General features: G+C 35.9%; 1 protein-coding gene across 1 annotated transcript in view; it reads right to left on the reverse strand.

The window, feature by feature from the left end:
* Nucleotides 1-521: 521 nt before the first annotated feature.
* Nucleotides 522-21,549, reverse strand: part of LOC145246898 (D(2) dopamine receptor A-like) — a 56,392-nt gene continuing 35,364 nt past the window's right edge. The window contains exon 2 of the mRNA XM_080108770.1: nucleotides 522-2,440. Coding sequence (XP_079964896.1) covers nucleotides 1,245-2,440 — 1,196 coding nt within the window. The 3' untranslated portion in view covers nucleotides 522-1,244. The remainder of the gene's footprint in view (nucleotides 2,441-21,549) is intronic.

Raw genomic sequence — 21,549 nt, forward strand, 5'->3', positions numbered from 1 at the left:
AGACAAGCTTCAAAAGAGAGACGCAAATCTGATAGGCCCTGAACTGGCATCTAAGATTCAGCCTCTGACCCATCGACGTAATGTTGCATCTCTCTGCCTGTTCTACAAGTATTTTAATGGTGAATGCTCTGGTGAACTGCAGACACTTGTGCTCCCACGATGTAGACACCCTCGACAAACCCGACAGGCAGCTAAATCCCACCCCACACAGTAGAGATCCCTAAATGTAAAAGATCTTTCTACTCCAGTAGTTTCTTTCCTCGAACTGGTACACTCTGGAATTCCGTTCCAGGCCACTGCTTCCCCAACTGTACTGACATGCAGAAGTTCAAGTGTAACGTGAAACGACACCTTGCTGCCCAAATCCCAACATAGTGCCCTAGTAGTTGTTGCCCCTGATAGTAGCCCCCTACACCAAAGTGTCAATGTGCCTTGTTTGGGGTGAAAAAGCAATTAAAAAAAAAATTCCTTGATTTTTTAAAAGTTGCCATTAGTTTCATTTTGTGGTGTTATTATTATTATTTTTGTTAGAAACGTGTATCTACAAGAAGTTTCGCTTAACAAGAATCAGGGCACACATGACTTAAATACCAAGCAGCGTATTGAAAACGGATCAATAAAGAACAAATCAAGTTAGATACAATGTAAATAATTTCCGTGCTTCTTCGTTATAAGAACAGAAATCTAAAATAAAAAAAAACTTTTCATGAAAACAAATGACAACTACCTACTTACTTTTTTTATTTCAATTTCAACTAAAAGCAATATTATCAACGTAATTGTCATGTTGTAATTATTTAAATATACATACATTATTACATAATAACTAGTGTTTACATGGTTTAACGAAAGAACGTTTCCTCCATATTTGTTTACGGCATGTAACAGACATAAACGCAAGGGAAGTAACTCACAGTTTGTATCAATTACCTCCCCTGCTACCATGAGAAATACTCTGATTTATTATTAAAGCAAAACTAGCAAATTGCTTCGAAAACTATTTTCTTTAATAATTATTTTTCTACTTTACCGTTATTCATAATTTTTGGATATGTTACTAATTTCGACACGACAATTAAGGAGATACAGCTAGTTTTAGGTGAAATTCAATATTTCGATTTCTGATATTCGATTTTATAACGAAGAAGCACCATAATTTCAAATCACTTCCTGAAATATAATATACCGGGTATACATCCATATACATACAGATCTAAAACATACTATAAACATTTGGCATTCTATCAGCACAAAGATTCGTTATTTTTGTCGCTTCCACTAAATCCATGATAATATGTCGACGCCTCGCTGCCCTTGAGGCTCTGTGTCCGATTGAGGCGGCCGAATGAACTGTACTTACAGCACAGTAGCTTTATAAAAGTCACCTTAAATGTCCTGTTAAACACTGTGTATATGATCGGGTTTAACGTGCTCGAGATGTACCCCAACCACACGAAGGCAACGAACAGTAGGCGGTCGACTTGGCACCACTTGCAGAGGACCGTCAGGATGTTTGTGGTGAAAAACGGCGCCCAGCTGACTACGAAGATGGTGAACACGACGCCGAGAACTTTCGTGGCCTTCTGCTCGGTCTGAACCGAGTTCTCCTTGATTGTGTCCTTCCGCAGGAGCATAATGTTGGCTGCTTTCGTGGCGATGTTGTGCTTTGCGATCAAGAATCGCAACCTCGATGGTCTGGGACTAGCGGGCGAAGAGTTCGCGCTGAAACCTCCGCTGCTACCGCCACCACCACCAATACTACCGCCAACACTACCACCACCACTACTACCTCCGCTATCATTCAGCGGTTGAATCTCCGACTCGACGTCAATTTTAGTTTGTTTTGTGTTATTCCTGCGAGCTAGGAGCTTCCGGTTTTCACTACTGTCTGTCGTGGCCCACTTTCTGTTTGCGGGTGTTGAATTTGTATGACCCGCTGTTTGCAATCGGGGTGGCTGAAATCGTGCGTTCAGTATAGTTCGTCGGGTGTTGACTTTTCGGCTGCCCTGCACCCGCCTGATCATGGGGCAGCCCTCAACTTTGCTTTTCTGATTACAGAGTCGTGCCTGCTCGTTTAGCAGTTGCATCGTCAGAATGTTTGTGACGACCATAATGATTAATGGGATGAAGAATGCGATAATGGAACCGTAGATGATGAAGAAGTCGTTATTGAGAACGCACATCCTATCGATGAAAAGGTTTGTCTCGTTTAAAATCCCCAGTACGGTGATCGGACTGCTGACCACAAGGGAAAGTGACCAAACGATTAAAAGTTTGACCGTCACGGTCATTTTGGATTTGTTTCTCGTTTTTAAAGGAAAACGAATTCCTATATAACGGTCCACTGATATTGTGCAGAGGTGCATTATTGACGCCGTACACATCATGACGTCAGATGTGACGTAGAAGTTGCACAGCCCGGCCCCGAGACTCCAATAGCCTGAAAGCAGAAAGAAAAAACAAAACAATAAGTATAAAATATTAACTGTAATCAATTATATATAGCAAACGGACATTTTTATGTTAGTTTCTCTCTCTCTCTCTCTCTCTCTCTCTCTCTATATATATATATATATATATTTATATATATATATATATATAACTACTTAATTTACTCACATAAAATTAATATACGAATGTATAGATTTATGCGTAAACTTCAAATATTTACTTCAAAAGTGCTCAATACGTAGGTAGAGCTAGTTAGTAAGTAAGTATATATATATATATATATATATATATATATATATATATATATATATATATATAATTATGATTTTCCATGTCTAACTGACTTTAGCAAATAGGGTGAATGCCGTTATATCTATTTGCTAATATTTCTCTTCTAAAGAGATTGTAAGCATCGAAACCCTATAGGATAAGGAGATAAAATTTCGAAAGTAATCTTTGTCTTACTTGGAATAATAAAAAAAAATCCTTGATTTGAATAAAGTTTTTTAAAAATTTTCATTAAACTACTATAATTTGCTTTATTTGCTCTATCCTGTATATTGAGCACTTCCTATTTAGATGGGATAATACGTAGAATATTACGACCAGTAATATTTTGTGAATCTTATAATCACAGGTTTCCATACCAACTGATTGTTGGATAAATCTATTCAGAAATATCCATTATCCATTCACGTATAATCACTCTTTTCTTCACCATATTCCCTCTGCTTCACATTTTGTTTTAAAGTAAGATCTTTGACTTACTTGCAGTTTCATCAAATACCTTTGTATACAAAATCCGATCCCGCATTTTGCTAATTACTACCCTCTGATGAGAAGGAAAGTATTTCTTCGAAACTCCGCGGATGTGGACTATCCACTTATCAAGTGTTTCCTTTTCAGATTAAATATGTTTTTAACCCTTTTTTCAAATTGTTTTAAACATGTTTTATTAACTGTTTTCTTTTATATATATATATATATATATATATATATATATATATATATATATATATATACATGCACGTATATATATATGTATATACATATATGATAATTTATGTGTAAAAAAGACATTTAACTTAGGTTTAACATAGGTCAGGACGCTCCCTACTAAAATAGCACACACAAAGGAACGGCTGAACCGGAGGTAAGCTGGGTCTTTGTCCTGTAAGTGCCTGCTCATTCGCTGCTTAGGAAGGGTGCAGTAGAAACTAGAAAGCTGATTGGCTAAATAAAAACTCAATAGAAGGTGCGTATATATAAAAACGCGAGACAACCACAACTCCTTGCATAAGCCTGATGAATCCTACCGGGGATGAAACGCAGAATATTCTTTGTAGCTTAATTGCCATACATATTTTTAACTTACTACCTTGCTTTACCTAGGTATTGAGTACTGTTGAAGTAAATACTTAAAGTTACGCATGAATTTACACTTTCGTATATTAATTTATGTGATTAAATGACGTAGTCATATATATATATATATATATATATATATATATATATATATATATATAGTGTATTTCACCGTCTGAAGAGAGGCTGTTTTGGAATATTTTCGAATGACATAATGTCCGATTGTAACAAATATGAAACTCTGTTTTTGATTTTATGAAAATATTATATATATATATATATATATATGTATATGCATATATATATGTATATGTATATGCATATACATATATTTATTTATTGTACAAAGAAGTAATTACTTATCAAGGTGCAACAACCACTCGAGGATAAGGGTTAATACGTGTACAATGGTCAAGGGAAACATGTCAGTCATCGATAGTAGTGGAAGATTGGTAAATTTGAATACTTAAGGGGATTTAATCAAGAACTTGTTCACGTTGGACTTGAAGACCATGTTGTAATCAGATGGAAAACAGTAAAACGGAACAGAGTTCCACAGGTGTGCAGTTCTAAGTAAGGAGCTTTATTCATGGAATCAGAACGTTGATGATGGAAAGATAGAAGTTTGGTCTTAGGTGTATTAAAATTAACCAGCCACCTCTTTCCCTATTTCACCGCGTGCTCAAGATCAGAGAAGCAAGAATCAGAGAGAACTTGGTCGTTTTGTATCTTTGAAGTGTTGCCATAGATAGTAGTGTTGTCAGCATAGCTGTCTACAAATGATCTTAGGATGTGATTTGGGAGATCATTGATGTAAATCAGAAAGAGAGTTGAGGGACTCCAGCATTAGTGTCGTGAGCTTCATTTATTTGCCCATCAGCCACTACTCTTATGAACCTATCAGAGAGGAATGATTTAATAATTGAAAAGACGTTCCCAGCTATACAGTAGCTAGAGATTTTGTGGAGTAGACCTTTATGCCATACCATATCAAAAGCGTTTGATATGTCCAGTACAATTGCCTTAGAAAGGAAGCCTCCATTTAGAAATTCGCTAATCCTATGTGATATAACTGTTAACACATCAGCTGTGGATTTAGCAGAACGGAAACCGTATTGCATGTTACTGAGGAGGTTATTTTTGCTGAGGTGATGGACCACTTCTCTATTTAACGCAAATTCTAGCAACTTACTCATGACACTCTGAAGACTGATTGATCTTTATTGACTGAGAGATGAGCGATCACCTGAATTTTTTAATACTGAATATACCGATGAGGGTTTCCATGGTGTTGGGAATCATTTCTCTTTAAGACAACACTTAAATAGCTTTGTAAGTATAGTTCGAATATCTAAAGTCTTCCTGTACGGGGGTTTGTCAGGACAACCTGACATGAGGATACATTTTCGTCCAAATAAACCCTGATTAAATAATCAAAATGACAAAGTATTTACAGTCTGAATAAGATCTCGATATGGCTAACAAACACTGGTTTTTACGAGAAATGGTGCACCTTCTAGAAGTGATGGTACCGCAAGTATTATCACGAAGTTGGATACTCAACTGGACTAGATGATTTATTCTACTGGCATCCACTTACATTAAGAAAAGTATACTACTAAATGTTTAACTGGTCAATTGCGGGAAAAGAAAATTATAACTTCTTAACTTAAATTTAGGCTATTCGAATATCTATAAAGATTAAGTGTTATTTCTTAAACATTTTTTATTATTACATTTTCATCCCATAACAAGGCACATTGCCACTTTGGTGTAGAGGACTACTATCAGGGGCAACAGCTACTGGGGTACTATGTTGGGATTTTGGCAGCAAGATGTCTGTTCATGTTACACTTGTTGTGCAAGATGTCTGTTCATGTTACGCATGTTGGGGAAGCAGGGGCCTGGAATGGAACTCTAGAGTCTAGCGGTTCTGGGGAAGAAACTACTGGAGTAGAAAGATCTTTTATATCTAGGAATCTCTACTGTGTGGGGTGGGATTTAGCTGCCTGTCGGGTTTGTCGAGGATGTCTACGTCGCGGGGGCACAAGTGTCTGCAGTTCGCCAGAGCATTCACCATTAAAATACTTGTAGAACAGGCATAGGGATGCAACGTTTCATCGATGGAACAGAGGCTGAATCTTAGATGCCAGTTCAGGGCCTATCAGATTTGCGTCTCTCTTTTGAACCTTGTCAAGGAGCGAGAGACTAGTAGCAGATGCACTAGCCAAAACGTGACAGCAATACTCCATACATGGGCGAATGGTTGCCTTATAGAGGTACAGGATACTTTCGGGTGTTAGTAGTTTTCTAGCACAGTAGAGAGAGCCTACCTTCTTCGCAGCGGCCCTGGCAATGCTTTCAGTGTAATTGTTCCAATTCGTGTTTCCTGTGAACGTTAGGCCAAGCAATTTGAAAGATGTACTCTCAGATAAAGAGTCACTGGCCATTGCTATAGGTGGCAGAGAAGGTTTCTTGTAATTATTGAAAGAAACATGTTTAGTCTTGGCAGCATTAAATGTGACCATCCATTTTTGTCCCCAGTCCACCACAGATTGGGACTCATCTCTTTGCCATTTCTTTAGATATGTGTTCATTTGTTTTCCTGTCATGCCTGTTATAGAGTGTAGTGTCATCAGCATATATACCCATCTCAGAGGCAATTTTGTCAGGGAGGTCATTAATGAATATTAGGAACAATAGAGGTCCAAGGATAGACCTCTGAGGCACTCCCGCATTTATATCATATTGTTTAGATGTACGACCGTCGAGGATAACCTGGATTTTTTTCTTATCTAAGAAGGATTTAATTATGTTAAGTAGTCTACCAGTGATACCGTATGATCTAATTTTCCTGAGGAGACCCTCATGCCATGCCCTGTCAAAAGCCTTGGATATATCTAGAGCTACCGCTATACCCTACCCCGCTCTGTCCAGTGAATGGTATATACAGTGTCGCACGAAAATTGGGATCCCTAGATTTTTGAGAACTTCGACTGCGTTAAAATGAAACTTTAAAAACAAAAAGAAAAAATACACCGATTAATTAAAGTATTCCATAACATTATGGTTAATCATATTGCGATATACATGAACGTCCACAATAATTATCATTTTGTTCAACTCTTATATTTTTTGCATTAAACAGACGATTCCAATAACCTGCACTTTTTACAGCTATTACATAAGCATTTGTCTATAAATCCGTTATAAATATTAGGTGAGCATAAAAGTTCTTGCGGAATATTTTATTTTGATTTTCAACGATGTATTTTCATATAAATTTTCGTTATGATACTTTTACTTGATGTATCATTTAAAAGAGCGTTCTTCGCTCTATCTAATCATTTAAATTACAATCGTTTTAAAATAATTGTCTTTTCAGAATGTTGAATACAATATAGGAAAAGACATATTCGCACAATTTTCTTATTTCAATGCAAGATAAACCGAAAAAAATCGCTCGCTATATCAACGAAGCGTTTGACACAGGGAGAACTACTGAACGCACAACACAATGGTGGTTTAAGAAATTTCGTAGCGTCGACGAAAGTCTTAGAGATAGTGAGCGTAGTGGTCGGCCATCAGATGTTGATAACGAGCAATTAAGAGCCTTAGTCGAAGGTAATCCACGCACAACTGTTTCAGAACTTGCTTCTGAATTAGATGTAACGTATACGACGATTTCCAACCACTTGAGAGAGAGAGAGAGAGAGAGAGAGTGGAAAGAAAGACAAAATCCTTGATAAATGGGTGCTCAGGAAGTGAATGACAACCAAAAGAAACGTCGTTTCTCGACCGGGTTGTGATTTGCGAAGAAAAGGTGGGTTCTTTACGACAACCGGCGACTCTCAGCTCAGTGGTTAGACGCCGATAAAACTTCACGATACTTCCCGAAGTCAGAGTTGCACAAAAGAAGGTAATGCTGACTTTTGGCGGTCTGTAACCGATTTTATCCATTACAGATTTTGAATGCATTACAGCGAAGAAGTACTGCCACAAATGGATGAAATGCACCAGAAACTTCGACAACAACACAGCATTAGTCAACAGAAAAGACCCAATTGCCCTCCACGCCAATGTATGACCGCACGTTGCTAAAGCGACTCTGCAGAAGTTGAACGAATTGGAATAACAACTCTGCCTCATCCACCATACTCTCTCCCACCGACTATCCCTTTTTCAAGCACCTCAACAAATTTCTGCGTTAGAAATGCTTAAAAAATCTAAGCGATATCAAAAACGCTTTCAGCGAATTTATTGCGACCAGAACGCAAGATTTTTTTTTACGTTAATGGCATAAATATACTTGATTTGCGTTGGCAAAAGTGTTGTTGATTCTGATGGTGCTTATTTCGATCAATAAATTTTTGTTTGGGCCGAGATGTGTTAATCTGGATTTAAAAGCTAAAAACCACAGGAACTTTCTTGTCAACCTGATAGTAAACAGAATTATTTTGGCTCTTAAGCTCATCCGTACAGTTGATAGTTGATTTGTTTTCTACATAAACGATACAACGTTTTATGGAACCTCTGTTTTCATCTGTTAAACTTGATGCCATCTGATAATTATATAATCTTGTTATATCTTAAAAATCTGAACATTCATTTATTTTAACCCTTTTATTTAAATTACGAATAATTTCGTCGAACGATGCACCTGCTTGTTTTGTGATGATAAACTTTTTACTTATACCTGAAACGTTTTTTATTTACAACAACCTGTTATATTTATTTATTTTATTTTTTTTACACAGTGATCACCACTTATCAAGTCCTGGAAGCCACTCAGGGATAAGGGTTATTGCAAGTACATTACGTTAGTGTGGAGATTTGATGAAGTGTTTAATTAAGGGGTCGGTTCATTATGAATTTGTTAACATTGGACTTGAAGACATCCAAGTTGTAGTCTGGAAGAGAGCAGGCAGACGGAACAGTTCCACAGGCGTGCAGTTCTAAGAAAGGAGCTTTGATCATGGAATCCGCGTTTTGATTTAGGCACAGATATAGAGTGGGGGAAATTTTTCATAGTGAATTCAGCTAGACGGGTGTTTTTCGTGAAAGATTGGCGAGGGGGGACCAGAGATTGGATTTTAGACGAGCACCTGCCATGGAAGTAACGATAAAACAAGGATAGGCTCACGACATCTCTTCTGTGGGAGAGAGGTTGCAGGGTAGAGAAAAGGGCATCCCCCACTAAGCCACGAAGTCTATTTTGTACTCTGTCAAGGCAGGATAGTCTGTTTTTAGCAGCTCCTGCCCAGATATGGCAACATCATTCCATCCCTGGACGTACTTGGCTTTTATATAGATAGAGAATTGCATCAGTAGTGAGATATCTTCCGGAGCGGTAGAAGGATCCCACCATCTTTCCAGCGACCTTGGCAACAGACTTGATGTACGTGTTCCATTTCAGATCAAAGGTAAAGGTCAAACCCAGAAGCTTGTCATTCATTCGAAAGATATACTTGATCTGGAGAATAAGATGTTTTTGTTTCGATTCTACTTAATTGCACTTAAGTCTGTATTTTTTTTTACTTTTGAAATCACTGAGTACACAATAATAATCACGAGAGAAAACAGGAGACAAGATACATTACAGGGCAGAGGAATTAACTCTAACTCCTCATCAAAGGAAATATTCGATAATAAATATGAAATCTGCATAATTTAAAATCTCATATAATTTGGTTTACCCCTCCCTTCAATCAAATGGTTAAAACCAACCTAGGAAAAATTTCTTCCACTCCAACAATATTCTCCATAAAAAATAGTAAAAAAAAAACTCTGTTAAATTAAGCTACAGTTGCAGCAATATCTTAGAAAGAATAATAAAAAGCCATAACAATAAAATTTTAAATGATGAAACAGAATCTGAACCTTCGGGTAAAGATCACAGTGTAGTATCTGCTCTGATACTACACTTCACCTTTTCTGTTCTCGATCACTGGAGGAGAAATGCTCAAGCAATTTTTATTTATGCTCCTATCCAGAGTGCCTCGTATTCGAGAGCTGGATTTTTTCTACACAAAAAATTGACTTTGTGTCTAACTCTGCCCTTGATGGGGGAAGCAAGTAAATAGGAACCAGAGAAAAAAAATAAACACTTGTAATTGTATAGATATATGTAATTGTCCCCTCAAAAAGAACTGTTTGGCAACCTCTGTTATATACTTTGCTAATATTCGAGCAAACCACTAACAAATTCTACATAGATCAAACTTCCAAGCAAAAATAAAATGGTCATAAAAGTTCTTTCATGAATCCAACATAAAATATTATTGGCTGCATATTACAGGGAAGAAATAGGAAAAAAAACTAACACCAATTGTAAACTGTAAAATCCTGAAAAAATCCCAGAACGTATCAATCACTTAACTCCCTTTGTTTCCTTTGTATAATTAAAAAACTCTTTATCACTAGATTTAAAGATAAATAAAAAAACAAGAAACATCAATAAATTGTAGGTATTACAAATCAAAGATCATTAATTACTGACATATTCCTCTCTCTTAAGTACCTGTCAAACACGCCTATAAGACGCCATATACAAAGATGCTACAAAAATGCATTTTTCACTTAAATCGCCACAAAATTAAATATTGGCTAAATTCATTACTACACCATCTCTGTCAGCACCGTTCTAGAAAATCATTCCGTATTACTATACCCATTACATCCAAGCAATTTTTCTACATACTCCAAATATTTATTTAATTTCCCTAAATTCATCCATTGAAATTTTAACACTTGTATATACATGTATGTTATATCCCATATCAAGTCTCCCTCAAACATTTTTATATGATTTTTATTCATAATAGAAATATTCGACAAGATTAAGATTATCTGTATGTGTTTTATACCTTTAATACCACTTTATCAAAACAAACAAAACAGCATTAATAATAAGCTTAAACCGAACCTTTAACAATTTCGAAATTTGACTAGTTTCAACCATCTCACAAACACCAAATACATTATAAATTTAAACAGCAAAAAATATGTACTATTATATAACATAAACTTAAAGACTATCTCTGAAATATTTTTTTATTTGAAATGAATAAAGGACATATAGGTGTGCATGCACATATGCACATGTATATATATATATATATATATATATATATATATATATATATATTTACCGTTTATCTGTATAGTTACACATGTTCCTGTTATAGAATCGTATCAGCGATCCAGCAACCTTGTCAGACTTGCACATAACTTCTGTTAAAGTCTGACGAAGTTGCTGGATCGCTGATACGCATTCGGTAACAGAAACATGTGTAACTAAACAGATAAAACAGTAATAAAAGAAAAAAAATATATTTGCTCTGTAATAGCATTGACCATTTTCTTCAGGTTTTTACTAATTACCAGTTTTGCTAAATACACACACACACACACACACACACACACACACACACACACACACACACACACACACATATATATATATATATATATATATATATGTTTATACCTCCAGATAAATTACATATTTTGATATAATTTATCTTTTTCCGTTTACATCTTACCCTTACCTTCTATTTTTAAAAATTAATTTTACATTTTGATTTTTTAATTTTACTGTAAACACTTTTTTTACCGCTATTGTTACCATTATTAATCAATATAATTATAATTAAAAATTATCATTATAATAAATATCGCAGTCACCAACATGTTTATCACTATTACCTTCTATTTTTAATTATCATTATCACAATTAGAGTAGATGATTATATCTAAGCATGGAGATAAATTAATTATATACATTTTTGAGATTTTATTATTATTATTATTATTATTATTATTATTATTATTGCTATACAACTTTCAAAGCTTCGCTAGTAAATAAGTGAAAAAGTTATGATGAGAGGTGGGAATAAGGGCGAGGAAGTGGGCGTGGATGAGGGACAAAGAGGAAAGAGAAGGACATATCTTAGAATCACCACCTATAAATTATTTATGGATTCCTGTTTTGATTCTTCCTCTTTCTCTCCTTTCTTTCTTTTTCTTTTCTTTTTTCTCCCTTAAGTCTTTTTCTTTTCTTCCCCATCTCTTAACCTTTTCACTAATGTATATAGGGATGATAGTGGTAGGGCGGGGATACACAAGAGGGCAACGTAAGTTGTATATTTTCTAACCACAAAAAATTCTCGTCAAATTCCAAGCATTTTTATAACTGAATAACCCCGATTAAATCTGAAACCCTTTTTAGCATAGATATGTCAAATACACATTCCCCTGCTGATTGAATATGCACACTAGTATGTTTAAGATTTAGGGCGGCCATCACACACGCATACTAATACCTTTCTTTCTAGCATTCCATTACCTCTATCTCGATCCTTAACCCCCCCATCCTTTCACATTCATTCCTATATCTTAACACAAGCTCAAATCCGCAGCCATGTTGAGTTTTATTTACATACAACCAAATTTAATTTTTCACAACATTTGACGGAACCTCCAGATATTAACTCTCTGTTACAAGAAAGACTTGATATTTTTATTGCAAGATTTGCTTTCGTATAAGCTGTATCGCCTGAAGAGGTTACTGGTAACTAATGTACCGAAAAATGCTCATGATTGTGTAGCAATATATTACTGCTTATGTAAAAACAAATCAAGAGGATCCCTTAACATCATTCACTCTTTTATCCCATCATAACACTTATTAAGCCGATCATGCCGGTTCTCATACTGGATTTCTCTCATTTTACTATTAAGTCCAATTTGACTGGGGACAGACTTCTCTTTGGGCTACTGCTCTGCCCGAAAAAACAAAAAAACAACAACAAAAAAAAGATAATTTCCATTATTTCAGCTGTTTTTAAGGCTTTCCATTCTGATTATATGCGTCGTCACGCTGGAGTTATTTTGGAATCCATTCTCTCTAAAGAACTATTTTGCATTTCGGATCAACTTGAGAGGAGTTTCATGCAAGCTGAAATACTATACGCGGTTTTCTTTTACATATATATATATATATATATATATATATATATATATATATATATAGATATAGATATATATATATATATTTACATATCCAATATTTTTTCACTCTTTATTTTGCAATTTTTAACTACAATAAATTGCGGTTTCAGTTAATACCTTAACTAGCAAATTCTAGCATTGCTACAAATATAATTTGCTGATTTATTTATGTCCTCTGGTGAGAAGAATAACAAGAATATCATTCTTTGAAACTCCGCGGAACAAGGACTTTGTAAATTGTTTTTGGAGTATTCAGTCGAAGAATAAATTTTGATTGTAAAGTTCAACTTGCAATTATAATTTTCTTTCTCTTATATATAATTCTGCTGCTTAGCGCATGAATTGAAAACTTAAATATATGAGAAAAGTCATTCGTATATAAAAGTAGACAAGAATTCAGAGGTGCATCTATCATAAGGATATGCTAAATGAAGTCCAAGTTCGATTAAAGAAACTGAAAAAATATGGTACAATCTCAAGAAAATATTGGTTGATTAAATGTAAAATAGCAAATGAAAGCGTCCAGTAGTAATTGCAATATTCCCAGTGATTAAACCTAAGAACATTCCAGAGGCAACGATTAGTTTGTAATTTTTTGTTTTTGTCATTTTCTTTCATATAAGGCACATAACTACTTAGTTGTGAGGGACTACTATTGGGACGAGGTGTGCAAGGATACTATTTATGGAGTTGGGCAGCGAGATGTCTGTACACATTACACTAGAATTGTTTCATGTCAGTACAGTAAAGAAGCAGGGGCCCGTGTGGTAATTCCAAAATGCAAAAATCCGAGGAAAAAAGCTATTCGAGTGAAAGACTATACGGCATCTAGGGATCTCTACGGTGTATGAGTGAGATTTAGATAATGGTCGGCATTTTTGAGAGTATTATTGTCGAGAAGGTACTAGTGTTTGGAGTTCGTCAGTATTTGTAAAACAGACACAGAGATGCAACGTTTCGGCGATGGGGCAGATGTTTGGCGATTAGTAGAATTAAAAGCCAAGTTTAAGTTCAGAAGAGTTTCAGATGGGTAGCTATTCTGTACAGGTCTTGAGGATGAAGAATTTTCAGTGGGATACTGTTCTGTACAGGTCCTGGACTTTATAATTTTTCAGGCAAAATGCAAAAGATATCTATGTGCTGGAATACTAAAAAATTCAATATTTTTATGGAGGAATTCTAGTTTCGGATTGGTTGCGAGCAGAACGTAGCTTAATTTAATTCGTCAGTTCATATCGGCAACGTCTATAAGTAGAATCTCCTACCTTCATTGATCTTATCTATCTAATTTGTGACATCTTGCTGCTCAACTGCCTACAGAGTATCTCTGCAACTTATGTCCCCGATAGTAGCCCCTACACCAAAGTGGAACTGTACCTTGTTTTGGGTGAAAATAGAATTAAAAAAATATATTTAAAGTAACGGCAGAAACCTTTGATAACTACCTCCGTCTATAGCGGAATCGTCCTGTAAATAGATAATAACATTCAATGCTACTAAGATGAAACTACTTTCCTTTAACAATTACAAGAAAAATTCTCAACCAACGAAAATATTGCAACAGTTCAGGACATAACACATAAAAAAGTCTTCACGGAAAAACGATTCTAAGTGAAAAAGTTATTGGTGTCCGCACGACGAGAAATAAAGTAAATCTCGTAGACTTCCAATGATAAACATTTTCAAACACTGAAAGCTCGATTTGATAACACAAAACAACATTTCAATTATACATGAGTGGTAGTTTGTTGTTTTCACTCACTAGTATGCTCAAGCCAAGAAAAAAAGCATAACTAGTCACCCACAGAGAGAGTGTTTCTTTGTGTTGTTCATACAGCTGCCTCAATCTGAGCTGTAAACTAATTTCTAGCCTAGGCAATTCCTGTTAACCGTGCTGCCACCAGGCTAAGATAAGCAGTATATCCGAAAAAAAGGTGTTTTTTGTTTTACTGTTACATCTGTGCACAGGTAAAAAAAAATGTGTGCCAGCTATCAGAGTCAACATGTGTGTAGGGGGATAAGAGGGGCGATCTGAAAGTAACGCAACTCAGATGCACTCCAACCAGAGTTATAATCGTGTCAAGGATATGACAGGTGCGAACAGCGAGAAATATAATTAAGACTAGCATATATATATATATATATATATATATATATATATATATATATATATATGTATATATATATGTGTATATATATGTATATATATGTATATATATGTATATATATATGTGTATATATATGTATATATATGTATATATATATATATATATATATATATATATATATATATATATATATACATAAAATGGGAAGATGGTGGGATCCTTCTACCGCTCCAGAAGATATCTCACTACTGATGCAATTCTCTATCTATATAAAAGCCAAGTACGTCCAAGGATGGAATACTGCTGCCATATCTGAGCAGGAGCTGCTAAAAACAGGCTATCCTGCCTTGACAGAGTACAAAATAGACTTCGTGGCTTAGTGGGGGATGCCGTTTTCTCTACTCTGCAACCTCTCTCCCACAGAAGAGACGTTGCGAGCCTATCCTTGTTTTATCGTTACTTCCATGGTAGGGTCTCGTCTGAGTTTCAATCTCTGGTCCCCCCTCCCCAATCTTTCACGAAAAACACCCGTCTAGCTGAATCCACTGGGAAAAAATTTCCCCCACTCTTTATCTATGCCTAAATCAAAACGGGGATTCCATGAACAAAGTTTTTTTCTTAGAACTGCACGCCTGTGGAACTCTGTTCCGTCTACCTGCTTCCCACTTGACTACAACTTGGATGTCTTCAAGTCCAATGTTAACAAATTCCTAATGAACCGCCCCTTAAATAAACACTTCATCAAATCTCCACACTAACGTAATGTACTTGCAATTAACCCTTATCCCTGAGAGGCTTCTGGGCCTTGATAAGTGGTGACCACTGTGTAAAAAAATAAATAAATAAATAAAATAAAATAAAAATTACAATTAAATTCACCAAAATGTTCCAAGATGGTAAAATTAAAGTATATTATAGATATTAAATTTTTTCCTTTTATTAATATTATTGGAATTTTTTCCTTTTTAACTTTTTTTTGTGAATTATTCCATGGATTTCTGCCTTTGGATTATTATGGACCATCTTCTTCCAATAACGGGATTTCCTTGGATTTTACCTGTGCAAATGGAAATTCAATTAACTTTCTTGAAGTTATATATTTGGATTTTACCGTCAAAGGATTTTTTATCTTCCATCAGACTATCCATTCATGTGTAATCACCTTTTCCTTGACCATATTCCCTCTGCTTCACTTTTTTGTTATCAAGTAAGATCTTTGACTTACTTGTTGTTTTATCAAATACTTTTGCATGAAAAATCAGATCCCGCATTTTGCTAATTCCTACCCTCTGATGAGAAGGAAAGTATTTAAATACTTAACATAATTAAATCCTTCTTAGATAAGAGAAAAATCCAGATTGTCCTCGACGGTCGTACATCTAAACAATATGATATAAATGCGGGAGTGCCCCAGGGATCTATCCTTGGACCTCTGCTGTTCCTGATATTCATAAATGACCTCCCCGACAAAATTGCCTCTGAGATGGGTATATATGCTGATGACACCACACTCTATAGCAGGCACGACAGAAAAACAAATGAACATATATCTAAAGTAATGGCAGAAATACTAGAGGATGACCTCCAATCAGTAGTGGAATGGGGACAAAAATGGATGGTAACGTTCAATACCACCAAGACAAAACTGGTTTCATTCAATAATTACAAGAAACCTTCTCTACCACCTATAGCAATGGCCAACGACTCTTTATCTGAGAGTACGTCTCTCAAGCTCCTTAGACCAACGTTCACAGGAAACATGAGTTGGAAAAATTACATCGAGGGCATTGCCAGGGCCGCTGCAAGGAAGGTGGGCTCTCTCTACCGTGCTAGAAAACTTCTAACACCCGAAAGTATCCTGTACCTCTATAAGGCCACTATTCGCCCATGTATGGAGTATTGCTGTCATATTTGGCCCGGTGCATCGGCTACTAGTCTCTCGCTCCTTGACAAGGTTCAAAAGAGAGTTACAAATCTGATAGGTATGGTGAGCTACGATGTTCACTCTTTCGCTGCCGGAAATTCAAGTGCCCTGAGACGTTTTCTGCGCAGGCGGCTAGAGGCGCCCTTTTTCTTTTTACTGAATTGCTCTGGAGGTTCAATGTTTTGATTTTTTTTGACCAATCAGAGAGTTTTCCGGGCTGTCGGAAATTATGTGTCTGGGAGCCGGTGAAAATCTTTAAAAACCTCTGTATTTTCCAAAAAAAGGGCAGTTAACAAAATTCAGAGATAGTGTTGAAAGATATATATATCACTACCGTCTGCAGCTAAAAACTAACGCGACAAAACTGTGAACGTAGCAGGCGAGTCGGCTGATAAAACAATGTGGGCGAACACACAGACACAGTAACTAACTTTTGTATTCCCCCTTCTACTATCGCATGCTCATTTTTAATTAATTTTATGTAAACAATTATTTTAAAACTTCCTTAATCTCAACTAATCCCCCCCCTTTTGTTCACTCATAAATGAACTATTATTTTCATTGAAATATTTCCTAAGAAGTAATAAATCTTTTTTTATAAATTGAGAGTTAACTGTATTTATTTTGTTGATATATTTTCTACGAAATAACATCGTAAATTCGACTCTCTGTCTTGCTCTCTTTACTTGTTTTCCCCACAATAATAGTAAAATTAATTAATAAATAATAAACAAATGTAAGAAACATTGGAAAAGGCCAAATCTGGTGACCCCGACGTGATTATTTTGAACACGCAAACATTTCTATAAAAAAAAAAAAAAAGGCTATCTTCTGATGCTTCAAGTAACCAATCTTTTGATGTGAATTTCAATGAAACTAAACAAAATGAAAACCCAAGAAATAATTTCACTACAAATTCACCATGGACCAACAAACAAACAAAAAAACTGCCTTCTAATACTTCAAATAACCAACTTTTGATGTGAATTTCAACAAAAGTAAATAAAAAAACTCAAGAAACAATTTCACCAAGGTCGCGAAAAACTATGGAAATTCAACAAAAATAAAAAAAATAAAAAAAAAATTTTTGTATGAAAACGATAAAACAAATCCTTCTGAATATAAAAATCTACTTTTCAAAAAAAAAAAAAAAAAAAAAAAAAAATTTTAACATAAAAACCTATCTTCATAACAAAATTATAAAAGACAACATACAGCAAAAGTGTGAATAACAAACAGGAAAACTAAAATGGCAGAAAACGAAGTCGACATGGCAGCAGAACAAGATAAACCAGTGCAGTCAATTGCGATGAAAACTCCGGCATTTATTGATTCAAATGTACTAGCTTGGTTTTCAATAATGGAAGCCCAGTTCAGTATTATGAACATTAAGCAACCAAGACAAAAATTTTATCATATTCTCGCGTCACTACCAACGGATATAGTTGGAAAATTACAAAACAGCATACTGGAATCAAAAGACTTTGATAAGTTAAAAGATGCTGTGATTAATCAGTATGAAAAATCAAAGCCTGAAATGCTGGACAAACTAATGTCATCTTCAATCATGACAGGACGTCCTTCGATTTATTTGAACGAACTCATGTCGTTAGCAGGTAGAATTGGTGTTGGAGAAGACATTGTCCGACATAAGTTCATCCAAGCCCTACCTCATTCGATCAAACCCGTGGTAGCAGCACAAATTGATCTCGATCTGGAAAGACTTGGTAAAATGTCCGATGACCTGCTGTTATATTTTAATAGACAGGACGCCACGCATATACAACAGATATCATGGAACCAAAACCATCGTAACTAGAGTGATGACGGATCTCAAAGAAAAAGTAATCCGTCACAAAAATCATATAATTGTCCAAATGGAGTTCGTCCTTTTAACAAGGATCAGAGACCCAAAATCTGCCGTTCACATCTATATTTTGCCGAACGTGCAAAATATTGCAAACCATGGTGTAAATGGCCAGACAAACGGAATGTGCAAATGCAACCCAGTTCTCGTCCTGCCTCCCCTGCTTTTAGTAAAACATCGGAAAACTAACCCGGCGAAGCGTGATAGCTTCCACATCTTCGCCGCTTCTTGAAGTAGCCGCACGGTTAGGAGCTATAAAATTGAATTTTGTTGTGGATACGGGAGCTGCAATATCTGTAATCCCAAGAAAATATATAAGCGGTATAGTTATATACCCAACAAACATCTCAATTGTGTCAGCTAACGGTCAGAACATTGAATGTTCCGGTCAAGCAGTATTAAACCTGGCACTTCATAACTTGAGGCGTGATTTCACTTGGACCTTTCTCATTGCAGAAACTACCAGACCTCTCCTAGGTTATGATTTTCTGAATCATTTTGGATTAATAGTTGATTGCACAAATAACAAATTGATTGATCAAACAACCAAAAGATATTCAAACGTACAGCCATCACCAATACTTATGAACATTGCTTTATGCTCGGATAACGTTGCCGACACAACAGTTCACACAATTTCGCAAAAATATCCCAACTTAATTTCTCCACATCGCGATTCCAATGCAACAAAACCTAAAGTGTTTCATAGAATTGAAACTGGCAGTAACCCTCCATCTTTCTCTAAAACGAGGCAGTTATCTGCCCAGAAATACAACATAGCAAAAGAGGAATTCAGGAAACTCCAGAATGCCGGAATTATATCCCCCTCTAAATCAGAGTGGAGTTCGGCCTTGCACATGGTGAATAAATCTGATGGGACTTATAGACCTGTAGGTGACTACAGGTTACTAAACACTATAACAAAACCCGATCGATACCAAGTGCCAAACATAAATTCCTTGTCATCAAAACTGCACGGTAAGAAAGTTTTTTCAAAAATTGATTTATCTTCTGCTTATCACCAAGTACCAGTCCATCCGGATGATGTATGCAAAACAGCCATCACAACACCCTTCGGTTTATATGAGTACAATTACATGCCTTTCGGTTTGCGGAACGCATCTAGTACTTTCCAAAGGATGATGGACAATATTTTCCGCGACATCGATTGTATTTTTATATACATCGATGATATTCTTATTTTCTCAAATAGTGAAGAAGAGCATTCCAAACACCTTGATACTGTTTTACAGAAACTCAGTGAGTACGACCTTAAAATTTCCCTTTCTAAATGTATTTTCAATGTTTTTCAACTTGAATTTTTGGGATTTCACATATCTGTTGATGGTCTTAAGCCAAGTGACAAGAAAATCCGCGAATTAAATGAATTTCCTCAACCAAACGATTCAAAATCACTGCGTCGATTCCTTGGCATGGCAAATTTTTACAGAAAATTAGTTCCAAATTTCAGTGAAATCAGTTTACCACTCACCGAGTGTATTCGGTTGAATCAAAAATCTAAGAAAATAGATTTTACAAAGGAGGAAGTTGAATCCTTTGAAAGGATAAAAACAAGTTTATCAGGTGTAACCGCTCTACCTTATCCCGATTCAAAAGCTACTAATTATCAGCTTGTTACGGACAGTTCCAGTTACGCTGTTGGAGCAGCACTTCATCAAATGATTGACAATCAACCAATTCCTATTGGATTCTTTTCAAAAAAGTTATCACAAACTCAACAAAAATATTCTACCTTTGACAGAGAATTGCTAGCTGCTTATTTAGCAGTCTTGTATTTTAAACATCAGGTGGAAGGCAGAAACTTGTTGTTATTAACAGACCATAAACCGCTCTGCAGCGCCTTTAAAAGCCAAACACCTTTAAAATCCGATAGACAACAGCGTCACCTTTGTTTCTTGAGTGAATATGTGACTGATATTTCACACATAAAAGGTTCACAGAACATTGTAGCTGATTGCTTATCGCGACCAGCGTATGCAATCACAATTGATATTTGTGACTTACAGGAGATGGCCAATCACCAAACCACTGATGAAGAAACAAAAACTCTATGTGATCAACTAAAGCCGTATCAGATTAATGAACATAATACAATCCTATGTGACGTGTCTTTACCTTTTCCACGACCTTTTGTCACACAAAAGCTCCGGAAATCTGTTTTTGACAGTTTACACAACTTGTCACACCCTGGAATTGCTGCTTCAACTAAAATGATAACTTCCAGATATTTTTGGCCCAAAATGGCCAAGTCAATAAAGGAATGGTGCAAGGAATGTCAGCATTGCCAACAAGCAAAGATAAACAAACACACAAAAAGTGACGTGCATCCATTTGAATTGCCATCCAGCAGATTTCAAACTGTACACATTGACATTGTTGGCCCTCTACCACCAGTCAAGAGCAAAACAGACCCGTATTTCTCTCCCTATCGTTATTTATTAACATGCATCGATAGAAATACGAGATGGGTAGAGGCTTGTCCATTGACCGAAATAACTGCAGCGTCAGTATCAACTGCTTTTGTTGATCTGTGGATATCGCGATTTGGTGTGCCCCTCCATGTCGTTACAGACAGAGGTAGCCAATTCGAGTCTGAGCTGTTCTCAGAACTGTCAAAAATTATAGGGTTTCACAGGCTGAGAACGACTTCGTACCATCCCCAAGCAAACGGAATGATCGAGCGAGCACACAGAACATTAAAGACAGCAATTATTGCCAGAAGAGATTCTTGGTTGTCTGCTCTTCCTATAGTTCTTCTAGGTATCAGGATTACACCCAACGATTCCAATTATTCACCATTT

Source organism: Euprymna scolopes, chromosome 24 (genome assembly GCF_053919585.1).
Source record: "Euprymna scolopes isolate OS-2025 chromosome 24, ASM5391958v1, whole genome shotgun sequence".
NCBI lineage: Eukaryota > Metazoa > Mollusca > Cephalopoda > Sepiida > Sepiolidae > Euprymna > Euprymna scolopes.